The sequence below is a fragment of the Cyprinodon tularosa genome, unplaced genomic scaffold (genome assembly GCF_016077235.1).
Source record: "Cyprinodon tularosa strain WSP-4 unplaced genomic scaffold, ASM1607723v1 ctg634, whole genome shotgun sequence".
NCBI lineage: Eukaryota > Metazoa > Chordata > Actinopteri > Cyprinodontiformes > Cyprinodontidae > Cyprinodon > Cyprinodon tularosa.
The window spans coordinates 92436-112988 of record NW_024039379.1 but is presented as its reverse complement, the minus strand read 5'-3'; the positions used below and the strand labels follow the sequence as shown (position 1 = coordinate 112988).

The 20553-nt window shown below is 41.4% G+C and overlaps 1 protein-coding gene across 1 annotated transcript; it reads right to left on the bottom strand.

The window, feature by feature from the left end:
- Positions 1 to 829: 829 nt before the first annotated feature.
- sult6b1 (sulfotransferase family, cytosolic, 6b, member 1) lies at positions 830 to 20257 on the bottom strand. The gene is made up of 7 exons (XM_038308339.1): positions 19928 to 20257; positions 9609 to 9721; positions 9295 to 9384; positions 8584 to 8707; positions 3485 to 3579; positions 3241 to 3397; positions 830 to 1268 (listed from the first exon to the last, which is right to left on the bottom strand). The coding sequence occupies exons 1-7, from the start codon at positions 20121 to 20123 to the stop codon at positions 1135 to 1137; spliced, it is 909 nt and encodes a 302-aa protein (XP_038164267.1). The 5' UTR covers positions 20124 to 20257; the 3' UTR covers positions 830 to 1134.
- Between the last annotated feature and the right edge of the window lie 296 nt (positions 20258 to 20553).

Genomic DNA, 20553 nt, shown 5'->3' with positions numbered 1-20553 from the left:
GATGATGGATGGATGGATGGATGGATGATGGATGGATGGATGATGTATGGATGATGGATGGATGATGTATGGATGGATGGATGGATGGATGGATGGATGATGGATGATGGATGGATGGATGGATGGATGGATGGATGGATGATGGATGGATGATGGATGGATGGATGATGGATGGATGGATGGATGGATGGATGGATGATGGATGGATGATGTATGGATGATGGATGGATGATGTATGGATGGATGGATGGATGGATGGATGATGGATGATGGATGGATGGATGGATGGATGGATGGATGATGGATGGATGGATGGATGATGTATGGATGATGGATGGATGATGTATGGATGGATGGATGGATGGATGGATGGATGGATGGATGATGGATGATGGATGGATGGATGGATGGATGATGGATGATGGATGGATGGATGGATGGATGATGGATGATGGATGGATGGATGGATGGATGGATGGATGATGGATGGATGGATGGATGATGTATGGATGATGGATGGATGATGTATGGATGGATGGATGGATGGATGGATGGATGGATGGATGATGGATGATGGATGGATGGATGGATGGATGGATGATGGATGGATGGATGGATGGATGGATGGATGGATGATGGATTGATGGATGATGGATGGATGATGGATGGATGATGTATGGATGGATGGATGGATGGATGGATGGATGGATGGATGGATGATGGATGGATGGATGGATGGATGGATGATGGATGGATGGATGGATGGATGGATGGACGGAGGTTCCAACGTTGTGAAACAAGCATTTCTTTAACTTCACTGCTGCTCTGATCATTGTTTTATCATTAAAGTTTATTTCTTTCAGTCTGTAAAGCTTAATCAGTGACATCAGACATTTCTTAATGAAGTGATTATTGAAAAGTTCACAATAATTTTTTATCACCATCATTTTCTCTTATTTTCCAGTTAGATTTTCTCTGCACTCCTCTCCTATAAAAGTGTTAAGTCTCTCAGGTCCTGCTGACATTAGAGCAGATCTAAAGTTCAGACTAAAGGTAGTTGTGTAATCATGCCCTCCTAAATCCCTGCATCTTTTCTTCTTCTCCTCTTCCCTCTAGTTGTTCCTCTTCCCTCCTTTATTCCAGCTGACAGTGAAGCTGGTAATCCAGTTTGGCTCCCAGTTTGGTTCCTGCCAGGTGTTTGTTGAACGCTTCATCCATCTCTCTGCTCTGTTCTGGAGTAAAATGGTTCTTCCAGTCTCCAACCTCACCTGTGCAGACGGAAACAAAAGTACAATGTTAAGAACATATATATTTTTCTAATTATATCATATAATCTATAGTTAGGGACGGACATTTAAAAAATATTGATCCATTTATCTTAAAAAGAATGATCTAGAAAATAAATTCAGGTTTAAAAACTCAGATTTTTTGTGGTTCTACCCTTAAATGGTTGAGAAGTTCAGGCAATTAATTAATCTATTTCAAAGATGCATGCAGCTCTTTAGCGCCCTCCTTGTGGCCAGTGTTGTATAGTAACGGTGTAGCGGTGCCAGGCAGGTGGCTGTTGTAAACAAAGCGGCGGGTGTGTCTCTGGCCATGGATCCCAAAGGGGGAAAAAGGAAGATAGCTGATGAGAACAGAGGATTCGTAGATGAATGGAGCGAATCATTTGCTTTCATTACCAATTAGGAACGATTGCCTGCATGTTTGCTTTGGAATGAGAAGTTATCAATTAATAAAAAGTAGTGTTGCACTAATGCCATTCTTTGGCCCCGATGCCGATACCATGTGTTTGAAATTGATGTGTGTGTATATATGAAGAACTGCATTCTACCTGGATGTAAAATAATCGCCATCATGGCTTCATGTCAAGCTGCTGCCTTCCTTTGTGAAGCAGGAAAAAGACTAAAGCAAAGTGAATCCAGTAGAACTTTTTATTGCCTACCTGAAATGGGCGACAATAGTTGAAGAAACTTTTGGCTCTCAAAATGGTATCGGTGCCCTATTTGTTGGTACCTGCTGATACCGATACCACCATTTTAGAGCTGGATCGGGGCCCCGCCCGATACTGGTATCGGTGCAACACTAATAAAAAGTGTTAGGAAAGGCATTTCCAGGGAAGGCATGCTAAAAATTGACTCCGCCAGATGAATTTGCTCCGCATTTCCATCTGGAAACCTTCCGTTGAAGTAATTTTGGGAAGGGGCGAAAATACTGGTTAGCTGATTGGCCTATGTTGGTGATAGACGGGCCAAATAAACCAATCAGATCAACGAAGCATATGACGTACTAACAGAGCGACGACGAAAACACAACCACCAGCCAGGCTACTCTTGCCGAAACCAGTCGGGAGAAGAGCAAAAACATCTTTTCCTCTGAGAAAAGCCTCCAGAGCAGTGTTTTGCTCTTCTTTCAGTGAAGAAATACTCTGTAATTCCGATAAAACTTGCTCGATAGCCACGCTAACGCTAGTTTCATCGGCTGAAGCCGCCATGTTCTTTAGACTGAACTGTGGCGCTTCTCGTTGCGTCACACCTCAACCCGCCTCAAAGCCAACGCTGATTGGACGTTCGTTTGGTGAACGGCTCCAAATTTTCTTTAACGGAGAGTCTCCAGACTGATCTGCGAGTGAAACCTTGAAAGGTCGCGAGATCAGGATAGTCTCACCAGGCTAGCTAAATATGCAGCCGACTACCAAGTTGGCAGTGAGAGAAAAAGTGCGATTGCAGAATGTCTGCTGCTAGTTAAGTTGCAAGCATGAAAAAAGTCCACAGAAGGAACTGGTAGTGCTCTGATGAAGGGAGGGGAACTTTCTTCCATTCCCCCCCCCAAATTCTCAAAACAAAAATAACAATAAAAAAATCTGATTTCTTTAATGTGTTGCTATAGTTTCATCAATGCAACCAAACCTAAAACATTAATATTGTTATGGAATTTAAACTTAAAGCACCAGATATCGTACAGCAGAGTCACATGATGTTACATTTGCTCCAGGATAAACATTTAATCATGAATGCTTATTATATATTGAAGCCCACATAGTCCTTTCTTATAGTGGACTTACAGCCTGTGTTGCGTGGCTCATAGAAGCCTTTCATATTTTGGCGTCTCCAAACCGATTTGTTTTTTGGTCCATTATGACTGTTTGAGCGGTTTGGGTTGCCAACCCCTGGTCTAGAAGAAAATAACTAATTTCTACTCCCAAAACCCAGTTCTTAAAATGATTTGAAGCTTGGACACCTTTCCTGAAGAAGACATTCCCCATGTTTCCGTGGGAGTCGGCTGAACTCTCCTTCATGGCCTTGAAGGTGCTCGCTTCTGCAATCTGCTGCACCTGAGCGTCGGTCAGGCTAAAGCCCAGGAAGCTGGAGATCTGGTGGATGCCTTTGCTGAGATCCTACAAGGCAGAAGACACCATCTATGAGCAGATTTTCATTTAAGTGGATAAATTCAGAGAATCAGTCCAGTAACCAGAGGGGCCGACCTGTTTCAGCTCTTCGTAGGTGACCACCATGATGTTGGGGTCGTCCATCTTCTTGTTCCAGGCTGAGGCGTGATCAAAGTACGATCCCCAGGCAACTACAGGCACAAATATTAATAACAATCCAATGATGTGTGATAGAAGCATCATAAAACACTAAACATACGTATGTTCTCTGATAATCACCTCTGATAGCAGGGCTCGTTCTAAAGGTTGCGGCTGCATTAAAAGCCCAGCAGACCTCTCCATATTTAAACAGCTGATTATGTTTTTAAAGTGAACCAGGACCAATGCCTGCTGGTTACTGACTCTCTTAAGACATAAACACAACAGACCTCATATGTGGAAGTTAGAGCTATAAGAATCAGAAGCTGCAATGTAAATTATTCAGCTTATTAGTGGACATTAAAACATTTAAAATAAACCTGAAAGACCAGTGCGCTCTTTAAAACATCAACAAAGTCAAGGAAGCGCAAGTAGGGAGGGTGATCGTTCCAGAGCGCCACCGCCACCGCCTGTAAGGAGCGATCTCCCCTGGTCCCGTAACGAGTACAAGGGATCATGAGCAGGTTCTGGACCTGTAACGAGCACGAGAGACCATGAATGGGTTCTGGACCTGTAACGAGTACGAGAGACCATGAATGGGTTCTGGACCTGTAACGAGCACGAGAGACCATGAATGGGTTCTGGACCTGTAACGAGTACGAGAGACCATGAATGGGTTCTGGACCTGTAACGAGTACGAGAGACCATGAATGGGTTCTGGACCTGTAACGAGTACGAGAGACCATGAATGGGTTCTGGACCCGTAACGAGTACGAGAGACCATGAATGGGTTCTGGACCCGTAACGAGTACGAGGGACCATGAATGGGTTCTGGACCCGTAACGAGTACGAGGGACCATGAATGGGTTCTGGACCTGTAACGAGTACGAGAGACCATGAATGGGTTCTGGACCTGTAACGAGTACGAGAGACCATGAATGGGTTCTGGACCTGTAACGAGTACGAGAGACCATGAATGGGTTCTGGACCTGTAACGAGTACGAGGGACCATAAATGGGTTCTGGACCCGTAACGAGTACGAGGGACCATGAATGGGTTCTGGACCTGTAACGAGTACAAGAGACCATGAATGGGTTCTGGTACCGTAACGAGTACGAGGGACCATGAATGGGTTCTGGTACCGTAATGAGTACGAGGGACCATGAATGGGTTCTGGACCTGTAACGAGTACGAGGGACCATGAATGGGTTCTGGACCTGTAACGAGTACGAGGGACCATGAATGGGTTCTGGACCTGTAATGAGTACGAGAGACCATGAATGGGTTCTGGACCCGTAACGAGTACGAGGGACCATGAATGGGTTCTGGACCTGTAACGAGTACGAGGGACCATGAATGGGTTCTGGTACCGTAACGAGTACGAGGGACCATGAATGGGTTCTGGACCTGTAACGAGTACGAGGGGACCATGAATGGGTTCTGGACCTGTAATGAGTACGAGAGACCATGAATGGGTTCTGGACCCGTAACGAGTACGAGGGACCATGAATGGGTTCTGGACCTGTAACGAGTACGAGGGACCATGAATGGGTTCTGGACCTGTAACGAGTACGAGAGACCATGAATGGGTTCTGGACCTGTAACGAGTACGAGGGACCATGAATGGGTTCTGGACCTGTAACGAGTACGAGGGACCATGAATGGGTTCTGGACCCGTAACGAGTACGAGGGACCATGAATGGGTTCTGGACCTGTAACGAGTACGAGAGACCATGAATGGGTTCTGGACCTGTAACGAGTACGAGAGACCATGAATGGGTTCTGGACCTGTAACGAGTACGAGAGACCATGAATGGGTTCTGGACCTGTAACGAGTACGAGGGACCATAAATGGGTTCTGGACCCGTAACGAGTACGAGGGACCATGAATGGGTTCTGGACCTGTAACGAGTACGAGAGACCATGAATGGGTTCTGGTACCGTAACGAGTACGAGGGACCATGAATGGGTTCTGGACCTGTAACGAGTACGAGGGACCATGAATGGGTTCTGGACCTGTAACGAGTACGAGAGACCATGAATGGGTTCTGGACCCGTAACGAGTACGAGGGACCATGAATGGGTTCTGGACCTGTAACGAGTACGAGGGACCATGAATGGGTTCTGGTACCGTAACGAGTACGAGGGACCATGAATGGGTTCTGGACCTGTAACGAGTACGAGGGACCATGAATGGGTTCTGGACCTGTAACGAGTACGAGAGACCATGAATGGGTTCTGGACCCGTAACGAGTACGAGGGACCATGAATGGGTTCTGGACCTGTAACGAGTACGAGGGACCATGAATGGGTTCTGGTACCGTAACGAGTATGAGGGACCATGAATGGGTTCTGGACCTGTAACGAGTACGAGGGACCATGAATGGGTTCTGGACCTGTAACGAGTACGAGGGACCATGAATGGGTTCTGGACCTGTAATGAGTACGAGAGACCATGAATGGGTTCTGGACCCGTAACGAGTACGAGGGACCATGAATGGGTTCTGGACCTGTAACGAGTACGAGGGACCATGAATGGGTTCTGGTACCGTAACGAGTACGAGGGACCATGAATGGGTTCTGGACCTGTAACGAGTACGAGGGACCATGAATGGGTTCTGGTACCGTAACGAGTACGAGGGACCATGAATGGGTTCTGGACCTGTAACGAGTACGAGGGACCATGAATGGGTTCTGGTACCGTAACGAGTACGAGGGACCATGAATGGGTTCTGGACCTGTAACGAGTACGAGGGACCATGAATGGGTTCTGGTACCGTAACGAGTACGAGGGACCATGAATGGGTTCATGACCTGTAACGAGTACGAGGGACCATGAATGGGTTCTGGACCTGTAACGAGTACGAGAGACCATGAATGGGAATCGGTGTAATATGAGCCGAGTCAGTACGAGTCAGGAACCTGAACCCACTGAAGACGAGACGACTCCTTTTTGTTTAGTCATAAGAATAGACTTTTATAGAGAATAGACTGTTACGGTTGTCTAAACTAGTGCTATTTTTAAATAAAAGGTACTTGAGTGAAATTAATTAGTTACTACCCACCTCTGCTAGTCATCAGAGTTGGGTAGTCAGCTGTGCTGCTGCCATCAACACCTTTGTTTCTAGATGTTGGAGCTTGGCCTGTTTTCCAGTGTAGTCCTGTTTCTCTGACTGTGACTAACTGGATGTGCTCTCTTCATCCTCTGACATGGGAGCTGGCTCGGAGCTCGTCTGCCTGGCTGTGTGTTTCCTGGACGGGGCCGCCTGTGGAGCTGGTTGCCTTTTGTATCTATGCTTCTTTTTCTATGTCTGCTTCTGTCTCCTTGAACCCCAGTGGGCCTCAGCAGATGGCCGCTCACACTGAGCCTGGTTCTGCTGGAGGTTTCTTCCTGTTCAAAGGGAGTTTTTCCTCTCCACTGTCGCTACAAGCATGCTTAGTGTGAGGGATTGCTGAAGAGTCAATGAGTCGATGCAATCAGCTGGTTTTCCTTAGATAGAAAACTTTGAATCAATCTGACTGGATGATCTGGTGAACTGGAAAGTGACCTGAGATGACATGATGTGAATTGGAGCTATAGAAATAAACTGAATAGAATTGAATTAAACGGGAAGACACAAAGGCGTAGCTAATAATTTCAAGATCATCTCTGGACACAGTTGTTTTAAGTTTAGATATTGTCCTCAGTTGGTAAAAACAGTTCCTTGTCAGCAGTTTGGAGTGGTGCTCTAAGGACAATGCTCTGGCAGAGCTTTCTAAAGCTTGGTTTAGCAGACAAACTCAAGTCGCCCAGATACTGGTGGATACCTGGAATAGCGTCGTCAGGGGCAATCACCAGCAACTCTATTTTACCTGAGTTTAGTTGCAGGGAATTTGCACTGAGCCATTATTTAACATGCACAGGACAATTCAGCAGAGAGCTTAACTTCTAGATCTCTGAGGACTTAAAAAGAGCAGTAAAACTGGATATCATCAGTAAACAGATGATAGGAAACATCATCAAATCTCTGAAGGATTTTTCCTAATGGACAGACATACAGTAAAAACAAAATTGGGCCCAAAACAGCCCTGAGGCTCGACATGCTAACTGATTTCAGCCTGAAGGGCCTTCGTCATGGCGATGGCAAGATGTTTGTCAGGCTGCTCTAATGTTAGCTAAAAAACTAAATGCTTATTAATAGCTCTGCCTAATTCAGCATAGAAACCGTCCCACGCCGTTTATTGCTGTGTTTTTATTTTCTTTAGACGTAGATCTCATTATGTTTGTAATATATGAACATTCTCTATCTGTTCTGGTTCTAGATCTTAAGATCGTAAGATCTTCTATCTTACGTACAGATATATATATAGAAGAGCTATATGTGTATATATTTTATCTCTTTTTATTCTTATTTTTTATCTTTATTATATTGTATAGCTGGATGTGTGTATATATCATGTAAAACTGTAACTAGAGCGTGTAACAAAAGTAATTTCCCTCTGGGATTATTAAAGTATTTCTGATTCTGATTCTGATTCAGATGCTGCACAGACTCGTTAAGTAGAGCTTTGCTTTACAGAATGCACCGTTTTTTTTTATTTATTTATTTGTTTTTTATAACTTTTCATAATCTGTCCCAGTCAAATGTGGGAAATTGTTTTAATATGTGTATAGCACAGAGCCACAAGTGAACAAAATCTGCAAAAAAAAAAAATGTAAAGCGTACAATTTAACTAAATAACATCTGAACCAGTGATGCAGTTATATTTCTAAACCCCTGAAAGATTTTTGCCACAGAAATGACTTTAGGATAAATGTTACAATTATGGCACTACTTGGTTTAATCTAGTTCTTTCATTATTCTTTAACCCCAGATATTACATAAACAGTATACAGTTGCTAATGTTGAACAGCAAACTTGAGTCTTCAGGCTGAATTTTTTAATTTGAACAAATTTCTTCCAGTTTTTCCAGTTGATCCTATAGTTTACATTCAGTGTAAAATGAGGCTTTCAGCAGAGCCATTCTATGTTTTATCTATGGTCCCTAAGATATGGTTAAGTTTTCTTTTCACCCACCGTCTCCTTTCATGAATTTGGAAAAGAAAGAATCCCAGGACGTAGAGGGCAGGACTGGGTTGTTGTTGCAGAAATGGTAGAAGGAGACCAAGGTGTCCTTAGGGTTTCTGAAGACCACCACCGTCTAGGAGAGGAGATCAAATATGATCAGTAAAGCTGTTTTTATGAACCTGACCTGAATTTATGTTGCTTCATTTTAAAATATTTACTATAAATCAAATTGCTGGTGAAGATCCTCAGTCAAACAGGTCATAGTCATTCCAAAAAAAGAAAAAAGAAAAACTTGTTTCCAAGTTTGAAGACATTTCTCTTCCCATCCAGGAAGCTTTGTCGATTCAAAATGAGTTCCACGCACCCCCATTCCAAAGGGGGGGACCCATTCATCCGTTTCTATTTGCATGTTTTCTAAACTAAAACCAGGCTTTGTTGGGCTGTTGGATAAAACCTGGAACTAAACGCTATTTCTGACATTTTGGATTGAAAAATCTTCCTGGATGGAAGAGAAACGTCTTCAGACTTGGAAACAAAGTCCAGAGGATTGATTTTTATTTTTTTTTTGGAATATAAATCAAATGTGTTATCATCTGGTCATGTTTCAGTTAATCAGGTTTATCTGGGTCCTACTTGACTTGTTTAGGTTGCACAAAATGTTTAAATACAGAAGAAAATGCAACAGATTTAAAGGCTTCTTACAGCAGACTGAAAATGTACCTTTGGTTTCTTCTGGATGAAGGACGGGGGCATGTTGTCTGGATGAAGGTGAGTTCCCAGAAACCTTGGAGACGGAGCTTCATTGATGCCCTGAAATCAAAATAGTTAAAAACGCAGCCAGTCTAAACTTAGACAGCAGTCTGGCTTCTTCTGCAGGTAACCATTGGACACAGATATTCCCCACACTGATAAAACACACAATCCACCAGAATTCAAACTTTGCTTTCAGATTACTTAAAGTGTTCATTTCAAAGTAATATTTGACAGTTAACTGCAGGGTTTTAATTAGAAAGCAAAATGCAGGAAGTTAGTACCTTCATGACCTCTGGTCCAAAGAACTCCATTAATGGCGGCATCTTGGATTCATTTTTCATCTGGGTGGCCTCTGCAATGATCTTCTTCATGACGCCAACCATCCAGTTAAAGCCTGAACATCCACAGAATGCAGGAATTAGTCAACTAGCATGTTTAGTGACAGGAACACCCGCAAGTTTTGGGTTTATATGAAGCTAGATTTATGGATATGTGCGTCTATCTGACAGAGCAGTGTTCCCAACTCCTCAGTGCCTATTGGCCGGGCTAGAAGTCGCTAGAAGTCGCTGAATGACCTCATTGCCTAATTTGCATAATCTTTTTATTTTTTACTTTTTATTTTTTCCCCTTGTGGTCCACTAAGGAGCTTAAAAATTAACAATCTAAATGGAACAAAAAAGGCTACAAAGAATTAATGACAATGTGAGCAAATAATGGTTATTATTGTTTTTTTAACTAATAAGATTTCCCTCCACACACAGGCTGTGCTCGCCTGCTCACAGAAACAGTGTGTCATCGTCATGTTGGTCAAGCTTCTCTATGGCAGGTAACTGAGGGAGCTGATTCCAGCGTGATCAACCTGCGCCGTCAATCCCGGCGGATGCACGCCGTTCATTTGCTGTCTGGACGGTAAACATGCTGTGGCTCTGACTGCAGCGTTGAGAAGGACTCCTGTGGAAGCGGGAGAACAGGGTTGGGACGGGGGAGGCGCCCCTCAGCAGCAGTGGCGGTTCTAGACCAAATGTTCCAGGGGGGCAGGGTGGGGTGTTTTCATGGAGGCACCAAAAAGCCTGAAGTAAAAAATAAACCAGGGCAAGGATTCAAATATATCAAGAAAGCTGCATGAAGGGAAATTTCCATTCAATTCGGTTTAACTAAAATTCTAACTTCCAACTGAAAATATTTATATTTTGGCTTAAAAATGTTAATTATCGTTAAAATAAAAATCCCTTAGCATAGCAAAAAAAGCAACTCAAAAAATTGTAGCTATATAAATATCTAAAAGATCAAATAAGCTATTATTTGGAACAATAGTTCAATATACCTTCATCATTTAGGAATTTTACATTTTCTTAACTTGATTTAAGTTAGAATGACAGTTTTCTATAAAATCAGAATTAGAACTCAAGAAAAACTGATAAATTCAGCTGTAAAAAATTATTTTTTTTGTTTAAAAAAAAAACATTTAGCAGATGAAAACTGGAAAAACTATCACCTTATTGTTTTAAAGTAATTAGTAAAACTGAATATTTTAAAGAAAAAAAAAAAAAAGAAATAGATCCAAAGGACCAATCAGGAACCATGTCTGTTCAAGAGCATCATCATTAGAATCTCTTTGAGTATTTTCTTTGGTACAGGGGCCAGGACATGATCTACAGGGGCACTGGCCCCCATTGGCCCCTGTCTAGAACCGCCCCTGCACGGCAGACACCAGAAAAGTCGCTCGATTTGTCGCTAGTCACTTTTTTGAAAAAGAGTCGCTGGAGGGGTCTGAAAAGTCGCTAAATAAAGCGACAAAGTGGCTAAGTTGGCAACACTGTGAATCTTTACTGAGGAGGAGAGACTGACACGGAGCGGATTTTCACTCCTTAAAATCCTGTCCCGTCCCACTCCTGGTGAAATTACTCCCACTCCCATCCCGCTCCCATTCAGAATGACTCCCGCTCCCATTCTGGTTGTCTTCAATAAGATTCCTGCCAATACGTTGAATCTGAATTTCTATGAAGGATCAGTTAAGTTCCTGTTTCTAACTGTTGGTCCCTCCATTGTTGTTTTTGAGCGCGGGAGAAAATCTCAGAGCGGAAGCACTGTTGGTTTTTGGGTCGTGTAGTTTTTTTGACTCGCATTATAGTGTGGGCTTCAAGGAAAAAACTACAAAATAGCGGCACCAGTACTGGATTTTTTTTCTTTGTATTTTATTTTATTTTTTGGCATCGATCCTAGTTTTTTTTAGTTACTATTGGTTTGCTCCCGCTCCCGTCTGCTCCCGCTAATGTTTAATCCTGTACCGTCCCAATCACGTGATCGTTACTGATACTGACTCCCATCCCACGGGAATCCCACAGGATTCCTGAAAAAATGTCAGTCTCTACTGAGGAGTTTATCTGGTTTCATGTCCTGCTGTTAAAGGTATAGTGGGTGGATCATCTCAATCAGTGGTCCTCCTAATGCTCAATCATTCTGGTGATATGTTTACGTAAGGCCGTCCTACATGATCGTCCCGTTAGCCATCTTTTTCAGCGCATTTTCAGGCGTATATCTGTGGTGAGCTACGGTTTCAGACGGTCGTTGAAGCTCACCTTTCTCACCGCGGTTCGTAACAGGAAAAAGTGTCTACGAAGTGTATGAGAAGAATTGAAAGGCCTCAGAAGAGGCAGATTGCTTTCACAGCGGCCCGCTGTCGGCGACTAATAACAAAGACGTCACAGGCGCTGCGTAGCGGAGGCGGAGTTACGTGACCAACGGAGCAAAAAGTAGTGATCATCTGTCTGAACGGTCAGTTAACTGAGTTCACTATAAAGTCCCTGCTCTATATTAGGGGTGTGCAAAATAATCGTCATGATGATGCATCATGATTCTAATTTTCGTGATCTACTGCATCGATTCTTGAGACCAAGTATCGATTATTAATTAAAAAAATAAAAAAATAAAATTGCATGCATGGTTGGCGAACATCAGCCAAAAACGAGTGTAATACAACCTAGTCCAGTAGATGTCGCTGCAAATGTGTTGACGCACGCTTCCTTGTGTAACAAGCATTTCCGGCCGCGGGATACTGTGCCTACCCATTCAAAAACAAAACATGGAGGAGAAAATATTGCAATGCATCGCAATAATTCAAGTATCGTGATGCATCGTGATTCGAATCGAATCGTGACTTCTTTGGCAATACCCACCCCTACTCTATATAGTGATGGAGGGATTTAGGGGTTAGGGTGGACGTTCGGACATAGTAACCTTGCATGAGCTATGCGCGAGGAGAGATGGGCTCGTGCACACTTTCGCACGCATCTAATAGGCATTCCCTCTCGAGAGCGGGTACAGGGTTGTGCATGTGCATTTCTTCTAATTTGAAGAGGGCAGGTCTTTTAAAAAAGTCATGAAAATCCTCCACTATACCTTTAAAGGAAAACGTTCAGGGAAAAAAAAACTGTGTATCAGCTTTTATTCCAGCCTTTGCTGGATATTTTACATCATTTTATATTTTCAGAGATGGAAAAGTTAGTGTGTGGGATAGCCCATTATAATAAAAACATTAGAAATGTGTTTGAGGGCTCAGAGGAACTGGTTTTCACTTAATAAACCGAGATAACAGAAGTAAAGTCTTCGACAGATGAATATCCCTGGTAACAGGCTTCTGTTAAAGCATGTTCTGCAAAACCGGCTCCTGCGCTGCATTCCTGAAAAAGAGCTGATCTCATGTCGGCTTCCTTCATGCTGGCTGTCGTGCAAAAAGGCCTCTAGGAAAGTAAACATCTCACAGAAAATAAAACATGCTACATTCCTTAGCTGCACCCTGCCCACCTCAGGCTCCTCACCATTTTTATCCTGTATATTATGCTTATTGTGCTTTCTAATGATGGAGATTACAGCTGGTGGGCGTACAGTCATTAAAGTCTTTTAATATAATACTTTCATTTATGAGTCGATATATCATATGCCAACATCAAATCCTAGCTTAAAGGAACAATACCAACAATAATCTACTATAGATCATCAAACTGATCCTCCTCATAATTAATGTATGTCATTTCTCTGGCTGTTTATATCGAGATGTTTATTTGGTGGACGGTTTGGTTTCTGTTTATGTTCAGGTGAATTTAGTTCGTTTGGAAATTGGTGTTTGGTTTGGTCGATGTTTACTGTTCTTTTTTTGTGTGTATTTGGTTGATTTATCTATCGTTGTTTGTCAAATTCTCTTAATTAAATTCACATTTATTCATTCATTACAGTCTACATTTTTCTGTATACCTAGAGACATATTAAAAGTTATGGATCTTAATTGCTCCTCAGTAAAAGTTCTATCCATCCATTTTCTGTCACGCTTATCCCAGCTGTGGTGGCGAGGGGTGCTGGTGTCTATCTCTAGCTGTCGTAGAGAGGCGGGGTCCACCCTGGACAGGTCTCCAGTCCATCACAGGGACAAACAACCATTCACACTCACACCTAAGTAGAATTTAGTAAAGCCAATTACCCTAACAGTCATGTTTTTGGGCTGTGAGAGGAAGCCGGAGTACCTGGAGAGAACCCACGCATGCTCAGGGAGAACATGCAAACCCCGGGCCAGGAATCAAACCTAGAACCTTCTTGCTTAAAGGCAGCAGTTCTACCCACTGCCCCACTGAGCAGCCCCTAAGTAAAAGTTAAGAATAATAAAATGATAGATGATAACAATTGTTTATGTATTAGACATAACTAAAAACTCCAGGCTGGCCACTAGTTTAGCTCTATGACACTGAAGCTGAATAGACAATAAAAGTAATTCTGTTCGTTACTTGTCATGGTTTTGGTTCTGTTTAAGTTTTATCCTTTAGTTTTCATTGGTTTTATTTCCATTCTGTGTTATTCTAGTTATTTTTTATTATATTTGAGTTCTTAGGTATTTCTTGTCTGTCCTCTGCTGCCCTCTAGTGTCAGTCTCCTTCTCCTAGCTTCCTTCTAGTCTCCTCTGTTCACAGCTGCTCCCAGTCTGCTGATCAGCCTGGTCTTTGTTTCTGTTTCCCATATATGCACCTCCTGCTCAGCCACTGTTGCCTGTTTGTGGTCATTTCTTTGCCCCCTTGTTGTGAGGATTCCTGGTTCTCAGTTTTTGTGGATTTTGTGGATTTATGTTTTGTGGATTTTTGCTTCTGTTGCCCTTTTTTATTATTAATAAATCTGCAAGTAACCACGTTTAGCTTCAGTCTCTAGATTTTGGGTCCTCTACAAACCTCCACCCTACTTGAGAATTCTTTTCTGCTCTATTCTCATCAGCTTTATTTTTTGTTTTACATGTTCTTCTCAGTATTTATTTTCTGTCTTCTTCCTTCCATCTTTCTGGTTTGACTTTAGATTTGTTTTAGTATCTTCTGTTCACCTCTGGAACTATTTGCTGTATTTAAAAATCTTTATTTTTCACTCCAACTCCCTCAGGCCTACATTCAATCCTCCTCTCTTTGGGACACACAGCATGTTAATCAGAATCTCGCTCTAACTTCCACACTAAAAAAAATCTAGATAAGACATTTTTTCCTAAAATTCATTTGTTCTTGAATTGAGGAGGTAAAAGAGACACTTTGTCAATGGAACAAGACAATTTACATTAAAATAAGAAAACACAAATGCATTGTCTTATTTCAAGTGCATTTTATCTAATCATCCTATTTTAAGAGCATAAATACTCATTCCATTGGCAGATCATCTTATTGACCTACTTAAATTAATTATAAATACACTTAATTTAAGAAATTTGTTCTTATTTCTAGATCGCTTTTCCACTGAACATTTGTTACTTCAGCAATAATGTGAACATTAAAAGTTAACTTCTGTTGATAGTTTTTCTTTTCACATTGAACAAAGGAAACATTGTTATCTAGAGTCAACATGTCAGTTCACCAGAGCAGCTCACTATCAGAGCCTCATTTCTGGCTGCAAACAGTGAACAGATGGGCAAAGAGAGACTAAGATGACGCTTGATTATAAAAATGCACTGCAAAAACCATCTAAAAATGAGAAAAAAATGCCTTAAATTAAGTGTATTTACCATTAATTTGAGTAAGTAAATGGGATAATTTGCCAATGCCTTATGCCTTATCTCAAGTGGAGGACTTCAGGTACCTTGTTCACGAGTGAGGGACGGATGGAGCGTTAGATCGATAGACGGCTCGGTGCGGCGTCTGCAGTGATGCGGTCGCTGTATCGGACTGTCGTGGGAGCTGAATCAGGGGGGCAAAGCTCTCGATTTCCTGATTGATCTACGTCCCCCCCCTGACCTATGGTCATGACATCGGGGTAATGACCGAAGGACAAGATCGCCAATACAAGCGGGTGAAATGAGTTTCCTTCGCAGGGCGGCTGGGCGCACCCTTCCAGATCGGGTGAGGAGCTCAGCTACCCGGGAGGAGCCAGAGTAGAGTCTCTGCTCCTCCACGTCAAAAGGAGCCAGGTGAGGAGGCTCAGGCATCTGTTCCTGATGCCTCCTGGTCGCCTCCATCAGGACGTGTTCCAGACATGTCCCATTGGGAGGAGGCCTGGTGGAAGGACCAGGACACCCTGGGGGGGCTATGTCTCTGAGCTGGTCTGTTGTCGCCTCGGGGATCTTTGCTTAGACCGCTGCCTCTGTGACCCGGCCCCGGATAAAGAGGAAGAGAAGGATAGATGGATGGAAGAAGGACTCCGCCTGATAAGCATCTACACCACATTTCCCTTTTTGTGATGTTTTTATTCGGTTTGGCTCTTTAAGAAGGTGATGGTTCATTTTTTTGAGTTTTCCGGAAAAGTTTTTAGTTTTAATTGATTGTTTCTTTCTTCCATCTCCATTGACCTGATAAGCATTTACATCTGAAGCAGTTTCTTTGAACCATGTGGTATTCTCTGAACTTTAATTAAAAGGGCACTTTTATTCCTCATACAGCAGAAAACTGTTTTCTAGAATAAAACACCAAATTAGGGGAATTTAGGTCTGTGATTATTTTTCAATGACTCGCAGCCTGGAATTGAAACTATTTAATTTTATTCCTCATTGGTGATGACATGTTATAGCGCGACTATCTGAATGTAGAAATATAAATTAAACATTTATTACAGGTAACTTTGGCCTTTGCTTTTCATCTCTGAGATTATTAACTAGCAGTCTTCATGTTTATCAAATTAAAGCCATATAATGAGGGGATTGTTGAAGTTGCAAACATTTGTTTTCTACTTTGTTCATTTACAGGGTGAATAACTTAAGCCAATTTATCTGCATTAAATGCATCTAAATATTCACTGCATGATTCTGCAGGAATGTTTAGCAACTTATTTAATGAGATATTAACCAATGTAAGTATAAATAGATAGTTTATTACTGCAGCTGTCACCACATACAAGGAAGCCATGATGGAGGTTAGATCTCTGCATTTTGGGAGGATTAAGATTTGCTTAATTTTTCTCCTTTTAAAATTCTGACTAGATCACATTAACCCTTTAAAGGACAAGATGGCATTTTGATCGCGTGCATCTCCCTTACAAATGGATTCCCCCCGTCCCTCAGTGAGGTCTAGAAGCACAAGATCTATATCAAGCCATTCAGCAAAGATCCTGCTACATTACTGTACATCTTATTTTAGCACTTAACCAATTAGATTAATGACATATTACCTACTGTAAATTAAGTTGGAAAAAAGTTAACAAGTCAAGAAAAAAGGTAAAAAGCGAATTGAAAAGTTAAGAAGTAAATTTAAAAAGTTAATAAGCCTAGTTAACAAGGCAAGGCAAGGCAAGGCAAGGCAAGGCAAATTTATTTGTATAGCACAATTCAGTACAAAGACAATGCAAAGTGCTTTACATGATTAAAATACAGAAAGATAAAACAGAATCAAATGAATAAAACAAAAAAGAATATTAAAAACAGTTGGGTTAGCATTTGATCAAAAATGTCTCCTTGGGCAGTTGACAATTCCCCAGAACCTTGCCTTTTGTTCTACTACCATAGAACTGCAAAACCTTTCCCATCATCTACAGGTAATTTAACTCTGCCCGATACACACCAATCCTCTGGTGCCGACCTGGATAACTGGGGGGGATCCCACTCTAGATTACCGACGTCTCAGTAAAATTAAATGCCTTTTGGTGGCACCTACAACCTTCCTCTCACCCTTAGAGAGAGCCTCACGTTCCTATGCGAGGTCTTTTGGTTCACAGGTGGAACAAAAAAACCTGAATTGCCTTTCTGCTCCCCAAAAAGGAAAATTATCTTTTATTTTGTATGTATATTCTTTATTATTATACTAATGGTAATGCTTTTGAAATGATTAATTTAAAGAAAACACGTTTTAGTTGAACTGTTTAACTAGAACAGTGGAAGGCAATCCTAAACAAATGTGTTTTTAGTCTTGATTTAAAGGAACTCAGGCTTTCCGCACTTTTACAGTTTTCTGGAAGTTTGTTCCAGATAAGTGGAGCATAGGAACTAAATGCTGCTTCTCCATGTTTAGTTCTGGTTCTAGGTCTGCAGAGCAGGCTGGAGCCAGAAGACCTGATAGGTCTCGAGGGTTGATACACTGATAGCAAGTCTGTTATTTAGGTGCATAAACTAGAAAATGTAAGTGCCATTATCAGGATTAATGGCTCTTAGGCAGGCGTCCCCAAAGGGCCGCTGTCCTGCAGGTTTTAGAGGTTTCTCTGCTTTAGCACAGCTGATTCTGATGATTGCAGTTCAACAAAAGCCTGTTAATCAGCTATCGATGTAAATCAGCTGCTGGAGCAGGAAACCTGTTAAACTTGCAGGACAGCGACCCTCCAGGACTGGCTTTGTGGATGCCTGCTCTAACGTTATTTTGTACCAAACAAAATGTGTTTCTTTCACTCTTAAAGTGTTTTTGATGAATTTCCTATATTTTTCTTAATATATTTGTTTCTTGTTATTACATTTAAATACATTTATGCTCTCAAAATATCCATATTTCTTGAATGTTCCAAAGGTAATAAAGTCTTGTCCTGGATTCCAAAAATACTATTGGTTGGACATTTGGATTTTCAAAGTTTTTCACTGATGGAGGGTTAATTATCACATCACTGAGCCTTCCTTTACATTCCTATACAACAGTTTATCTTTTTATTTAAACGAAGCTTTAAAACTTTTATTCCAATGGTGAACAGAAGCTAAGCTACATGGACGCTATGAGGTTGTAAAACTTTTATCAACTGCTTGAAAGACCTCTGTACATCCATAGCTGATAGTTTGGGAGGAAGTGTCTCCTGGAGGCAGGAGTGGCTTTCCCTCTACAGGCCCAACCTGTTTTACCTCCAGGAGCGACGACCTTCAACAATAGAGGCATTTATGTAAAGTCTGGACAGAGGTTAAGGTGCAGGCAGGTGAAAAAATGGGACTCCACCATTTGTATGCAGTATGTATTAGTTTTCCCTGACAGCGCGCCGGTCTTTAAACCTGAAGTCCAGGTTGATAAATTATCTCTGCACTGGAAAAAAACAAAATCTAGATAAGTAATTTTTTCTTAAAATAAGTGCATTTCTTCTTAAATTGAGGAGATTAAAGAGACATTTTGCCAACGGAACAAGACAATTTAGATTTAAAATAAGAAAACACAATTGCATCTTCTTATTTCAAGTGCATTTCATCTAATTATCTTATTCTAAGGGTAAAAATACTCATTCCATTGGCATATTATCAAATTTACCTATTCAAATCAAGTGTAAATGCACTTAATTTAAGAAATGTTTACTTATTTCTAGATCATTTTTGCAGTGTGCAGGTTTGAAAATCAGTTTAAATCCTGACCTGATTGACTTCCTGTTTTTTTTATGGTAAATATTCTGTTCTGACAGCTGAATTTGTTCATTTTTTATTTTAATTCATTGCAACTTAGACATGGCAGAGGCAACTAGGAAGTGTTGTAGGTTTCCTGCAGGTCAAACCACCCAGAAGACCAACTTTTTATTGTAAGTTTAAATTTGTGCAACATAAAGCAAAACTGTTTCTTTCAATAAAAAACCTACTGAACTTTTTAACCCATCTGATTATTTCCATCTAAAAAGACAAAAATTCTGCTATCGATGAACTTCCATATACGTTTTTTGTTTTCTTTTTTATTTAAATTGAAGTTTTTCTCTCAGCTAAGCAGCAATAAAGCAGTGTATAAACTAGATATCTAGAATTACTAAAATAAAGATGTCAGACAGTTTAACCCTTAATAGTGCAAGTTAGCGTTTTTGATTCCTTGCATCCCCCTTATAAATGGAGTCCCCCCGTCCCTCAGTGAGGTCTAGAAGCACTAGATCTACTGTATATCCAGCCCTTCAGCAATGATCCTGCTGTTTTACTGTACATCTTATTTTAGCATTTGACCAGTTAGATTAATGACATATTACCTACTGTAAATTAAGTTGGAAAAAATTAACAAGTCAAGAAAAAAGGTAAAAAGCTAATTGAAAAGTTAAAAAGTAAAGTTAAAAAGTTAATAAGCCTAGTTAACAATTATATTTAGGTTTATAATTGGCTGAAAATTTGGATTTTGAAAACTTTTCACTGAGTCGCCTATAAAGCTTTAGATGCTTTTCTGCAGCCTGAGGATCCTGATTGTTCAACCTTATGATTTTTTCTGGATATTTTTCTTAAACTCACCACATTTGGGGTAAGCCACCAGCATGATGTCATCCTCCCTGGCTTTAATGTCAACCAGGCACTTTAAATGCTCCTCAGGACACATGAGGATGGGGTACAACACCCCATTGAATCTGTACAGCTTGTCCTCCTCACTCATTGCCTTTGCCTTCTCCATCCTGGCCTGGATCTTGGCAGCGAAGGGGTTATTGTCCATTCTCCTCAAACTGTTAATGCACCGATTAAAACAAAAAATAATCACAGCAGCAGCTGCAAGCTCTAAAAACCAAAGAGTTAGAAAGCAACAGGAAGAGCTGCTGTTTGCTCAGTAATGACTGAGCAGGAAAAGAGGAGGTGGCTCTGGTAGTAAAAAGGAGGAGGAGACTGGAAGCACCTCCTCTCTGCACGCACATGCAGCAAAGCCTGTTGATTCACAGAGGAGGGGTTGGTGGGAGATCCCTGCTGAATGTTTACCCATAAACCATCCTCCCTTTATTGGCCTCAGTCGTTCTGACGGGTCACGGAGCCTTGTCTGTGGAGCTAGGCCGCATAGGGGTCTTGTAGGAATTTCCTGAAGGAAAATTTGTCCTTTCCTGCGGGGTTTTGACCCAAAAGTGATGGGTGAAATTTTTAGGAAAGGTGAAAAT